Source organism: Vipera berus (assembly GCF_964194415.1).
Source record: "Vipera berus genome assembly, chromosome: 1".
Taxonomy (NCBI): Eukaryota; Metazoa; Chordata; class Lepidosauria; order Squamata; family Viperidae; genus Vipera; species Vipera berus.
In genome coordinates this window covers 264406923-264421167 of record NC_138202.1, presented here as the reverse complement: position 1 = coordinate 264421167, position 14245 = coordinate 264406923, and the positions used below count along the sequence as shown (strand labels likewise).

The 14245-nt window shown below is 40.5% G+C and overlaps 1 protein-coding gene across 1 annotated transcript in view; it reads right to left on the bottom strand.

Moving 5' to 3' along the window:
- LAMA2 (laminin subunit alpha 2) overlaps positions 1-14245 on the bottom strand; it is a 455074-nt gene that overhangs the window by 75964 nt on the left and 364865 nt on the right. The window contains exons 42-43 of the mRNA XM_081312969.1: positions 8760-8876; positions 3025-3207 (exon numbers count right to left, since the gene is read on the bottom strand). Coding sequence (XP_081169095.1) covers positions 3025-3207; positions 8760-8876 — 300 coding nt within the window. The remainder of the gene's footprint in view (positions 1-3024; positions 3208-8759; positions 8877-14245) is intronic.

The window sequence follows — 14245 nt, the reverse complement described above, 5'->3', positions numbered from 1 at the left end:
TTTGGCAGTGTGGGCAGGTGCCAAGTCCTGCTGGAAAATGAAGTCAGCATCCCCATAAAGCTTGTCTGCGGAAGGAAGCATGAAGTGCTCCAAAATCTCCTGGTAGATGGCTGCATTGACCCTGGACTTAATGAAGCACAGTGGACCAACACCAGCAGATGACATGGCTCCCCAAATCAACACAGACTGTGGAAATTTCACACTGGACTTCAGGCATCTTGCAGTGTGTGCTTCTCCATTCTTCCTCCAGACTCTGTGTCCTTGGTTTCCAAATGACATGCAAAAGTTGTTCTCATCAGAAAAGAGGACTTTGGACCACTGAGCAACAGACCAGGTCTGTTTTTCTTTAGCTCAGGTAAGACGCTTCTGATGTTGTTTGTTGTTCAGGAGTGGCTTGACAAGACGAATATGACATTTGAAGCCCATGTCCAGGATCCGTCTGTGTGTGGTGGCTCTTGATGCACTGACTCCAGCCTCAGTCCACTCCTTGTGAAAGTCCCCAACACTTTTGAATGGCCCTTTCCTGACAATCCTCTCCAGGCTGCGGTCATCCCTGCTGCTTGTGCACCTTTTTCTTCCATACTTTTCCCTTCCACATAACTTTCTATTAATGTGCTTTGATACAGAACTTTGGGAACATCCAACTTCTTTTGCAATTACCTTTTGAGGCTTTCCCTCCTTATGGAGGGTGTCAATGATGGTTTTCTGCACAACTGTCAGGTCAGCAGTCTTCCCCATGATTGTGATTCCTACTGAACCAGACTGAGAGACCATTTAAAGGCTCAGGAACCCTTTGCAGGTGTTATGGCTTAATTAGCTGATTAGAGTGGGACACTTTGAGCCTAGAATATTGCACCTTTTCACAATATTCTAATTTTCTGAGATTGTGGATTTGGGATTTTCATGAGCTGTACACCATAATCATCACAATTATGACAAATCAGGGCTTGAACTATCTTGCTTTGCATGTAATGAGTCTATCTCATATATTAGTTTCCCCTTTTAAGTTGCATTACTGAAATAAATGAACTTTTGCACGATATTCTAATTTTTCGAGTTTCACCTGTAGATAATTAAAACTCGGTTAATGGATATAAAAAGCAGGCCGAAAGAATATTTTTTTATTTGATGTTACCATGTAATATATCAGTGAAGATGTAACATTTCCTCATCTCATAATAATGGTGATCTTCTCCAGCTTTCTTTTGGGTTATGCGCATTCCTATTTCTCTGACTTAAAGTTCTCCTTTCTCATGTTGCTATGATTTCAGAATTAAAACTAACTATGGGATAAAGGTAGAATGCTAACAGAAGCTGGTGTAGAAAGAAGAACAAAGGGGACATTTAAGTGAGAAAGGGGAGACACAAGAGCAGAGTACCAAGACAACTTGCAAGGAAGTCCTGATTTCAGTTAAAATTGAAACGGCAAGTACAGCTCAGGAAAATGCACATCTTCAACTGTGATTAGGAATATGCAATAGGGCAGGGATGAACGGACTCCAATCATTCAAGATCTTCTTGACATTTTATTTTCCCCCTTCTCCAAATGGAGTGAGACCCCAAATAGAGGCTCCAGCAGAGATGGACATTTCTGAATATGCGTTCAGTCCAGAAACTCAGGCAGACTCAAGCTCAAAAGTTTTTTTTAGCACAACTACCACCAAGTGTTCTAATTAATTTAATTAATTTTCTAATTAAGACTCACTGATATTGCTAGCCTACTGGGAATCTGAAGCTCCTGTCAATCTGGTCAGTTGACTCTAAATTAGGTTGTGTCCATGCTTGCTGTAAGCTAACTGCTAAATTTAGCTGAACTATAATAGCGAACTATCTTCAGGAGCACCATTCCTGATTTTTTCAAGAAGGTATTTCTAATTCACATAACTCAGCAGTAAAAGTCTTCAGACATACAATAAAACTTCTCCCTACTCAAGAGGAAAGCACAGATTTGTGGGGATATAATAATGTATTTTTTTGCGGTTGTTGTTGTTGTAAAGATTCAAAAATTCTAAGCCCATTTTCTTCTAGTCTTGTGGATACCTCTGTCTTTTCCTTTTAACATTTTTTTCTGGTGAATTAATATATCTTTTCCTTACAAATTAGATTTTCCTGCATATTGCAGAGATGACCAGTTCTGGTATAAGATCCACTCACTGGGGCAATTTAAAAGGTTTCTAGTAAAAAAAAAAGGTTATTCGTCTGCTAAAGGTCATATAGAACCAACCAGTTTGGTGTAATGACTAAGGAATCAGGCTTGAAACTGGGGGATTGTGAGTCTTTGTCCCATCTTGGGCATGTCACTTTCTGTCAGCCCTAGGAAGAAAGCAATGGCAAACCATTTCTGAAAAACATGGCCAAAAAACCTGCAAGAACTTGTTCAGGCAGCCTCCGAGAATCGGACACAATTGAATGGAAGAATCAAAACAGGTCACATAGTTATGCTGGAGACATTTTTCTAAATTCTACCAGTAATATAGTGCTTTTCAGTCAATATAATAAGTAACGGTTCAGCATAAAATATGTTCCTAATGTATCTATATTACCCAAGAGATTATAATACATCTTCTAAAACCAAAAGACAGCTTTATTACAGCATTTTCATCCAATGATTAACTTATATACCTACCTGATATGTTCAAACTACAAATGCTTACCATTATTTCTACTGTCCTGGGAATGATCTTTCAAGGACATTTTCACTATTAAAAGTTGAAGCTATTTTTTATATCAAAAGAAATGTGTTAAGGTGGCAGAAGGCAATGGAAAACATGCTGCTAATTAAGTGATATTTGAAGTATACAAAATAATGAAGGAGTTATGCATGGAATATCAGCAGGAAGATCTAATTTTTAAAGCATAGGGTATTCACCATTCTTCTCTCTATACATAAACCTTACCAACATTAGTAGATGTTGAAAAGCGCACAACACCATAATTTAAATCAGGGGAAGGAACAACCCTTTCATTTCAGAAGATTAGAAAAAAGGAAAGAAATCAAAGTACATAGGCATAATAAGGTCTTACTATTTTTAGTAGGATCTTTCAATATAGCGTTTGTTTTGGCTGCATCATCTGCAACTTTTCTGTATCTGTCTTTTAATCCAAGGAGGTTTTGATTGAGATCTCTGATTTTAGCCAGTACCTCATTAGCAGTATCATTAGCTTGCTTGGCTTTATCTTTGACTGCTTGTACTTTGGCTGCAGTATCTGTAAACAGGAGGAGGGGGAAAAAATAGAACCAAGAAATATATTTTATCTGATTTTTATTCCACTTTTTTTTATAAATAACTCAAGGAAGCCGACATACTTACTTATCACATCTTGTACACAGTATTTATATTTATTGGTTTATTGATTTATCAAACTTCTTAATCGCCCATATCCCTTGTAGAGGGACTATTTGAGCTGTGTTGGGCCCTACTGCAAGACAAAACACTTTTGTTTGTTTCTGAAAAGGTAAATTTTTATTTAAAAATAAAACAAACACAAAACCTATTTATTTTCACTTATTCCAAGAAGAAAAAACCATGTAACCTCTCTGAACAAACAAGAGTGACAGCACTGTTAGTGCTGTAACAATGACATTAGTAAATGTGCCCATAACAGAACATTGCAAGAAATATGAGCAAAACAGAAAAGACAAATCAAACATATATTAACTGAACTATTGCCTGAATTGTTTACGGAATCTAAATTTACATAGGGAAAAAAGAGGGGCTATATATTTCTGGACATACTTTCATGTTTTTAATATCCTAACTTTTTGTTGACCTCCTGCAAACCATTGTATCTATTGCATTGGCAAAGATAAGTTCACAGGTTCTTGTGAATAGGTTTAATTAACTTTCTTTTAAACCAAAGAAGTCCTAATCCAGCAAAATTTGTCATAATGAAGATATCAGTCTAGTCTGTATATAACTTGGTTCCCTCTGATACAGAATGTGTTTTAACCTCCTAGGCAAGTAGGAAAATGAACTGTGATGTCATGCCTATTTACTTCATATAATTAAAACACTGGCAGCAGATCTTGGCTTCCATTTGCTGCTGTAAGTAACAAATCTCACATTCAGTTCCATCTGTACAGATTGCTTATATTTCTTCAGAAATGATGTTCTTTGTGTTAAATAGTGGGCTCCGGACCGCATGGCCAAGATGGACGACTCAGGACAACAGGAGTCAGCATTCCAACTCTTTATTGATGTAGCACAGACTGGGTGAACAAAGGGGCAACTGCCCCACTTATATACCTAGCCAGGTATACTTGGAACCAATCCCAATATCTGGATTTCCCGCCAAAGACTACCCTGCCAATCCGGACAGGGCACCCTGCCACCTGGTGGTGTCAGTGGCTTATATCTGTGTAACATCCCCTATGTACAGAACACCCCTTCCCCCATACAAAAACAACAACAATGTAAAACAATAAACATACTAATGGAAAAAACAGCTGCAGTGTGGAGCTTGCTTTATCACATAATAACCCTAGTCCTCAAGACCTTACATAGTCCTTGAGGTACGCCGGTGGCCTATGAATTCTTGCTGACCATTTCACTGTTTGCCCTGTGTTTTGGTCAACTGGGTCTGCAATGGGGTCATCAATTGGGTCACCAGCTGGGTCCTGATTCTGAGCCCTGTCCACCCCTAAGTCATTGTGCTGCTCTGGAATCACAGTTTGTGGTTTTTCAGGGTGTCTCTTCCTCAACTGGTCAATGTGTCTTCTCAACTCGCAACCCTCCTCCACCTCTACAATGTATGATACAGGCCCCGTTTTGTCGACTACCACCCCCTGAATCCAGGGATGCCCATGACCATAGTTCCAGGCCCAAACCATTTCACCTATGTGAAGTTCTCTGGAAGTGACCATTTGGGGTTGATCCTCTTGTGCTGCCACTCTGTCAGGGTGAAGTCTGTCCAACTTAGTAATCAGGCGCCGACCCCAACGTAACTCAGCAGGACTCTTGCCTGTCGCTATGCATGATGTGGTATGTTGTGCCAACAGAAACGGAGCCAACCTTTGATGCCAGTCTCCACTGATGATGCGCCTCAATGCATCCTTGGTTGTTCTCACCATGCGTTCTGCCATACCATTAGATGACGGGTGGAAAGGCGCCGATGTGACGTGCCTAATCGAGTTGGCCCTGGTGAATGCCTGGAAATCAGCAGATGTGAATTGTGGGCCATTATCGGAGACCAACACATCAGGCAACCCATGAGTGGCAAATAGTCCCCGGAGCATTTGAACTGTCTTTGCAGAGGTCATGCTAGGAACTGGTACTACTTCTAGCCACTTAGAGTGACTGTCAACTACTACACTATTGCCAGGGCTTCCTTGTCAATTTGTGCATAATTCCTTTCTGCCTTTGACAGTGTCTGGGAGTAGTATGCAATGGGCCTTTGCTCCCCATTGTCTTCTATATGACTTAATACAGCGCCCACCCCATAAGGGGATGCATCACACGCTATGCAAATGGGCTTGTTTTCTATGAAATGGGTGATGGTTAAGTCACTGGATTAAAGTTGTTTGAGATGTCTAAAACTCTGTTCATGGACCTTAGTCCATTTCCATGGGGTTTTCTTATCTAGCAGTCAGTATAAAGGTTCTGCAATTGCTGCTTTGTGAGGTAAAAATGCGTGATAGAAGTTTAGTAACTGCAGAAAAGCTTGCAATTCAGCCTTATTAGTTGGGGTTGGAGCCAACTTAATTGCTTTTACCTTAGAGTCAGTGGAGTGAATTCCCTTGGCATCAATCCTGAACCCTAAGAACTCAGTGGATGCCACACCAATACTGCACTTAGTTTTTTTGAGTTTAAGTCCAGCAGAGCGAAATCTGCTTAAAACAGCTTGCAGCCTGTCAGCCAAGATCTCCTCAGATTCCCCAGCAATAAGGACATCGTCAAAATAAGGACAGACACCTGGAATGCCTTTCAGAGTCTTTTCCATGACTTCCTGGAAAATTCCAGGAGCTACTGAAATACCAAACTGTAGCCGGTTAACTCTGAAAGCTCCTCTGTGTGTCACTATTGTCTGAGCATCAGCTGTTTCTTTAGTAACTGTGAGCTGATACGCCTGCGCCAAGTCAAGTTTTGCAAAGAAAACACCACCTTGGACAGCGGAGAGTACCTGCTGGACTGTCGGGACCAGGTAAGCGTGCGGATTTAAGGCTCGGTTAACCATGGCCTTGTAATCTGCACATATTCTAACTTCCCCATTGGCCTTTAGTGGTGTCACAATAGGTGTTTCCCAGTCTCCCCCGTCCACGGGCTCTAACACCCCCTGTTCCACCAGCTTGTTCAGTTCACTCTCAATCTTATGCTTGAGAGCGAATGGAACTCTCCGGGGCTTTATTCGTATCTGTGGAACAGTCGGGTTTAGTTTAAATTTGATGGGGGGCCCCCGTGTACTTTCCCAGCCTGTCATCAAATACGTGTGCAAATTCATTGCAGACGGATTCAAGACATTTGGGCTGGATGCTATTCACTCCCCCCAACCAAATGCCCAGGGCATCAAACCAATCCAGCTCCACTAGACTAGTTCTCTGCCCATCGGTCACCAAGATGTCTAAGGGACCCTGGAACTCCTTAAACCCTACAAACACGGTGGCCTTTCCCCTGATTTTAATGGGGGTGTGCTAGAAATTGGACAACTGTAATTTGGTGGGCTTTAAAGGGACCCTCTGCCTACTCCGATTGCAAATTCCTTGAAATGTCTTGTAGGAAATTATTGAGACTGTGGAACCGGAGTCCAGTTCTATCGTGCAAGGACCTGTATTGTTATTTTTGGTTTGAGCAGCTGATGGATCTCTGTGTGAGACACGGTCCGCCTGCTCTTTCCCAGGTTGGAGGGTTTGAGCCGGGGTTTGTGCCAAGGAAGAACAGTACCTTTGAGTGCCGATGCCAAAGCTTGTACTTCATTCAGGCTGTCCCGGCTTCGATTCCAGCAGACAGCTGCGATGTGCCCCGTCTTGCCGCAGGAGCGACACTTCGCGGATTGGAACCTGCAGGTCGCTCGCGGATGATTTCCCCCACAGCTGGCACATTTCTGGATGCATAAGAGATGTTTTCGATGGGCGTCGGTGAGCACAGTCCCATGGCCACATCATACACATCCTGAACGCTTAGGCACAAAAGCGCCGCTGCTTTCATTTTGTCTTCTGTGATCTTGTTAATCATCAGGAACCCTTCGATTTGTCTCAGATGCACTTTCCATCGCTCTGGTTCATCGAAGTTGAAATGGAATTCACTGGTCACTCCGAACTTAGCCATGTTGCGCCGGTCCTTGAATGCTGCATCGTTAGGAAGGTTCAGAAAATTTACCTTTCCTGCTTCTGAGTGTCTTCAGTGTTTGGAAGGTTCCCTTGGGAAAGATTTGCCTTTCCTCCTTCCTTGTGACTTCAGCTCTGTTTGAAACAGCATCCCACCTTTGTTGCCAGTGTTAAATAGTGGGCTCCGGACCGCATGGCCAAGATGGATGACTCAGGACAATAGGAGTCAGCATTCCAACTCTTTATTGATGTAGCACAGACTGGGTGAACAAAGGGGCAACTGCCCCACTTATATACCTAGCCAGATATACTTGGAACCAATCCCAATATCTGGATTTCCCGCCAAAGACTACCCTGCCAATCCGGACAGGGCACCCTGCCACCTGGTGGTGTCAGTGGCTTATATCTGTGCAACATCCCCTATGTACATAACACTTTGGTCAACTTGATCTTTTTCTCTCTGAATATTTGCTCCTTTCTTAGCATTTTTATTATAACAGCAAGGAGAGGCACTTTGAGAAAATGAACTAAAATGATAGAATGTTGCCTTTCATTGCTTTTAAAAAGTAAAAAGAAGGACTTCTATGAATGAGAAGAAAGTAAATGCTCTTGCTAAACCAAAAGGGAAAAAAAAGAATATCAATTTTTTTTATCTGTGGCAAGCAATATACTAACATATCTCAAAGAACCAAAAAAGACAAGAGGACTTATGGGACAGAGTAGAAAGCATAATATATACACATATTTTTCAAAAGTAGAAGATCAAAATCAGAAATATATTGAGCCAAAGCTGTCAGCATACTGACACGTCTTATTAGAGCTGAGCTATTGGGCTGTGATGATAATTCTAACAATGGTACTTCCACTGTGTTTGGATGTGCCAAAATGGTGCCACTGGTTTGGAAGCATTGGATAGAGTTCAGCAGTCATGAGGGAAGCAGACAGCAGTGACAGCAGCAGCCCACTGACTGTGATCAAGTGACATCACTGAGAAAGACACTGGCAGACAGAATGAGAAGTGGGAGAATCTGGACAAATTTTCCAGGGTTCTTAGAAGGGGGGCTTTTAAACTTAATGGCACCACTGTGTATCGTTAAAGAGAATTTTTCCTCTATCTGCACTTAGTATCTATATTATGAAAATATTTTGATTGGGAACACAAAGACATGATATTGATGCACTTCTTACATGATTCTTGCTGTATTTGGTTAGAAACTGGAAAGGAAGGAAGGAAGGAAGGAAGGAAGGAAGGAAAGAAGGAAGGAAGGAAGGAAGGAAGGAGGGAGGGAGGGAGGGAGGGAAGGAAGGAGGGAAGGATGGAGGGAGGGAGGGAGGGAGGGAGGGAAGGAAGGAGGGAGGGAAGGAAGGAAGGAAGGAAGGATAATGCAAATACAAGTAGATTGAGGACTGAAGTGGGGAAAAAACGTAATTCTTTAATTTAGGAAAAGCATTGCGCTCTAAATACTGAACAATGATAATTTAGCTCATCCCCACTTACCGTTTGGAATGGTTGATAGCTTTTCCAGGGTGCCATTCAAAGCTTTCAAGAGAGCTGAGTTTCTTTCCCCTGCATCTTGCAACTTATTCTGCATTCCTTTTAGATTATCCTCATTTTCTGTAAGGAGTACACAAATCAGAGATTTGGTTATATTAATATAATTCATTATAAGTTTAATATATCTTGAAAGGAATTCAGGGCTACGTAGGAATTATCTCAATTTAGTATCATCATAATTTTATTAGTGAGCTTAGGCTAAGAAATTATAATTGACCATGATGAGCTTTCTTCGGGTTTCTGGACTATTTACTGTATGGCTTGGAAGTATCAAGCACTCAAATCACTACAGATTGAGTATTTATTATGATTTATTCATTTGAAATCAGCTGGTTAGCTATTACATTCAGCCTGATGGTGCTTGGAGCGCAGATCATTGGCACAGGCTGATAGTCAAAATTTTATTAATTTCTCTCCCCACTGCACCAAGATATGCATTATTTCCTTATTTTATTCTTTTTATAATTGTAAGCATCCCAGAGTCACCTTATGATTAAGATGGGAAAATAAATAATAAATATGAAAATATCAATTGTGTATGCTTACATTAACATTGACTAATTAAAGCAGCCATGTCTTTTTTTCAGGAGCAGACAAAAACATGAAGAAAGGTGTAACTACTTGAAAAAGAATACGTGTATCTCTTACAAACTATTTTCAAAGTATAATTAATGACAACTGTAGTTTTTGAAGGTTAAGTCACGTTTTCCATAAAGTTGAAAATCTCAGTTTCCTGATGTCAACGCTTCATTGATGGAGGGTGTCTTCCCCTCCGCCTTAAAAGAGGTGGTGGTGAGGCCCCTTCTCAAGAAGCCTGCTCTGGACCCGGCCTCCTTGAATAACTATTGTCCTGTCTCCAACCTTCGCTTTGTAGCAAAGGTTGTTGAGAGTGTTGCAGCGCGTCAGCTTCCGCAATTTCTGGATGAAGCGGACTATCTGGACCCATACTAGCCCGGTTTCAGACCCGGTTACAGCACGGAAATGGCATTGGTCGCACTGGTAGATGATCTCTGGCAGGCCCGGGACAGGGGTTGCTCTTCTGTCCTGGTCCTACTTGACCTCTCAGCGGCTTTTGATACCATCGACCATGGTATCCTGTTGCGATGGCTCGAGGGGTTGGGAGTGGGAGGCGCTGTTCTACGGTGGTTCTCCTCCTACCTCTTGGGCTGTTCACAGTTCGTAGTGGCAGGGGGGCAGAGATCTACCCCGAGGCCCCTTTCTTGTGGGGTACCCCAGGGGTTGGTTCTCTCCCCCCTCCTTTTTAACATCTATATGAAGCCGCTGGGTGAGATCATCCGTGGCTTTGGGGTGAGGTATCACCAATATGCCGATGATACCCAGTTGTTTATCTCCACCCCGAGCCAACCCAGTGATGCCCTTGATGTGATGTCCCAGTGCCTGGAGGCGGTGCGGGTCTGGATGCGAAGGAACAGGCTCAGGCTGAACCCCTCCAAGACCGAGTGGCTGTGGATACCGGCATCTCGTATTGTCCAACATGTTCCACCTCTTTTGATGGGGGGGGAGCTATTGCCCTCCTCAGAAAGGGCCTGCAATTTGGGTGTCCTCCTGGATTCACGGCTTAATTTGGAGGATCATCTAACTGCTGTGACCAGGGGGGCCTTTGCACAGGTTCGCCTGGTGCCCTGGTTGCGCCCCTTCTTGGACCGAGATGCCCTATGCATGGTCACCCATGCCCTTGTCACTTCTCGCCTGGATTACTGCAATGCTCTCTACATGGGGCTGCTCTTGAAGTGCACCTGGAGGCTTCAACTGGTGCAAAATGTGGCCGCGCGGGTGCTTATGGGAGTATCTCGATACTCCCATGTTACACCACTCCTGCGCGACCTGCATTGGCTTCCGGTTGCCCTCCGGGTGCAATTCAAGGTGCTGGTAATTACCTTTAAAGCCCTACATGGCTTAGGCCTGGGGTACATGCGAGACCACCTGCTACCAATGTCAACCTCCCAACGCCCGGTTCACTCCCACAGAGTTGGTCTCCTCAGGGTGCCGTCGGCCAGGCAATGCTGGCTGGTGACCCCCAGGGGGAGAGCCTTCTCTGTGGGCGCGCCGACCCTCTGGAATGATTTGCCTCTGGAGCTGCGGATGGCCCCTGACCTTCAATCCTTCCGCCGCAACCTGAAGACATGGTTGTTCCAACAACCGGGCCTGGACTGATCATGGTTTTTTAAATTTGGTTTTTATCGGCTTAAATTGTCCTTTATTTCTTTATCTATTAATTCTTTTTTAATCTTTGTATTCTATGTTTTTTAATTTTTTATTGCTGTGAGCCACCCTGAGTCCTTAGGGAGAAGGGCGGCATATAAATTTAATAAATAATAATAATAAATAATAATAATAATAATTAAGGACAATAGGAATCTATTTAATCTGATGCAGAAATTTTCCACATTGCTCAATGGGAAAACTAACTGGATAACCCATGAGGATCTTTAAAACATAATATCTATTGGCAAAATGGCTGTCCAGTAACTTCAGAATTCTCAGAATCTGGTTTCTTTAGTATATAGCTCTCTGTGTGTATGTGTGCGCGCGTGTGTATGGATGTGGAAATGTGTGCATTTGCAAATATACATGAAAATGAGCATCAAAAAGACCAAAGCAACATCACAAATAAGTTTTACCCATTTACCCACAGGAGCCATGGTGTGGTTAGAATGCAATACTGCAGGCAAACTCTAGCCACAACTAGGAGTTTGAAACTGACTGGCTCAAGGTTGCCTCAGCTTTCTATCCTTCTGAAATCGATAAAATGAGGCCCCAGATTGTTTCGGACAATATGCTGACTCTGTAAACCACCCAGAGCATGTTATAAAGTACTATGGAGCAGTATATAAGTCCAAGTGCTATTGCTATTGTATTCTCATTACCTACCCATCTCATGATCTAACAAAATCTAACATCCTCCCTTCAGAGATTAGAATGGCTCCAACCCAGTTAGTCTTTCACAAGGCCCTAAAAAAACTGGCTATGTTCCCATGACTGAGGTAATAAGTGTGGCAAAGGCCCCATTTCTTGGCTGTATTGCTAACTGGCCAAATATCTCTGCTGCTATGTTTATTTATTTTGGATGTTTCTATTGCTTTGATTGTTTTAAAATGTATTTGATATTTTGACTGTAATGTATTTTTTTATATTGTAAGCCACCAAAAGTCATTAATTTGGTTGGGCAGCCATAGAAATTGAATGAATGAATGAATGAATGACTTGATAGAAAAAAAACTGCCAGTGACAAAGTACCATTGAAACAAATGAAATAAAATACTATGAAAACAAAACAAAACAAAACAAAACAAAAATCTCTAAAGTGATCACTATTAGAGACAAAACTAACCGTTCATATTTTTCTCTCGTGGGTGCACAAGCACAATTATGTTTTAAAAGAAAACTTATCTTTACATAAAAGAATAAACTAAATAGAAATTTAAGCAGAAATCATAGGGACAGTAATTGCATATTCAATATCATACTAATGGAATATGATTCAATATATTTTGCAAATTATTTTGTGTGACAATGGTATACCTAAATATGTCATTTTCTTTAAAAATGATTGCATTAACATTGTCAAAATGTCTGCTCCAGTTTAGATTTGTGGGCATCGTCAATACGTACGTCAGGAATGTAGTTTAACAAAGAAAATGTGGATTAGTTGCAGATCAGTGAGGAAAAAATTGAGGCAAGAAAAATCCTTTTTGTACAATTATTTTTTTTCCTTAGAAATAAAATAAATGAACTAACGGCAAAATCTGGGAATGGACCATTAGTCTAGCTGAAGGTGGCAAATATGAAAGAACCCAAACATAGGGAAGTTAATGAGCAATACCTAAATAAGAAATGTATTATTGTAATTTAATTGGATATAAAATGATTTTTAGTGCAATGATAGGCACAGTAGCTTTGTCAAATGGCATATTAGAAAGAATCTCATTTCTGCAATATTTGTTTCTTTGGAAAGAAACTAATTGATCTTTAAAAGTGGCTCTGCATACCTCTTAATGAAAAAAAACAAATGTATTTCCATAGCTTGACCCAGAATGACCAAATGAATTTTCACATTAACTTTTCTAGTATATCAAATGATTGCATTGTGTTAACCAATAGCCTTCTACTCTTACTCTTACATCTTTCTGGTATTTCCATGGGAAATCTTATCCTCTTTTTTGTGGTCTTTCTCTAGGAATAGAAACAAAGAATCTATAAAATTGTTTTATATACAACCATTATATACAACCCTTTTTGCCTATAAATACCTGCTCTAAAGATGGAGATACAGAGACATTTCCAATGTACAGAGAGTACTTAACTTAAAACCGCTAGTGAGCCCAAAATTTATGTTGCTAAGTGAGACAATTGTTAAGTGAGTTTTGTACAATTTTATGACTTTGCTTGTCACAGTGATTAAGTCAATCATTGCAGTTGTTGAGTTAATAACACGGTTAAGTGAATCTGGCTTCCCCATTGACTTTGTTTGTCAGAGGTCGCAAAAAATGTTCACATGGCACTGGGACACTGCAACTGTAATAAATACTGCCAAAAAATCCAGAATTTGATCACGTGATGATGGGGATGCTGCAATGGTTGTAAGTTACTTTCTTCAATGCTATTGTAACTTTGAATCATCACTAAATGAATGGTTGTAAGTTAAAGATTACCTATATTCATTGTATAGTTTTTAACCAATTACCGGTAACACTTTCTTGCATAAGCAAAATAACTTTTAACCTTGTTCTAAATATTTTTTGAAGATAAGATAAATCTTGTTCTAAAATACTTTAAAAAAATCTTTTAAGATTCTTCAGGCATTTTTTTAATTATACGGCACTTATGCTATGCTTCTAACATATTTTCCATTTAATAGATGGATAGATTCAGTAGTTTTAGTAATTTTGCAGCCAAATGTTTTATAAATTCACTATTTCTCTCTGGGGTGAATTTCCCAAGTTATATTAATTATTTCTGTATTTTAGAATCGCTCTGCTTTAAAACCTGTTTTTATACCCATTAAACCAGGCTATTTTATGAGCTTTAATAAGTTTAATCTCTGTGGATCTCTTAAATGCCAACATTCTCAGTCCATCTGTTTAATATTTTTTCCATTTAATATCTAAAATGCATTTTAATTGTTTCCTGAAAATTAGAAAGAAAAAGGCAAAATAAATTTCCTGAGATAGCCTCGTATATAAAGCTCCAAAAACTATCATTTTTTTTAAAAAAGTCTACATTTTAAAAAACAAACATTCTGAAATGCCACAGTTTGAAATTCCCAGCAATGAAACTAAGCTTAATCTTCTAAACTTTACGCATTATCTTATAGCAAAACAAACAAACAAACAAACAAATCAGTCTGTTTTGCTTATATTTATTCTAAAAGGCAATATGAATCATTCTTCTTTATTTAGTAAAGTTGG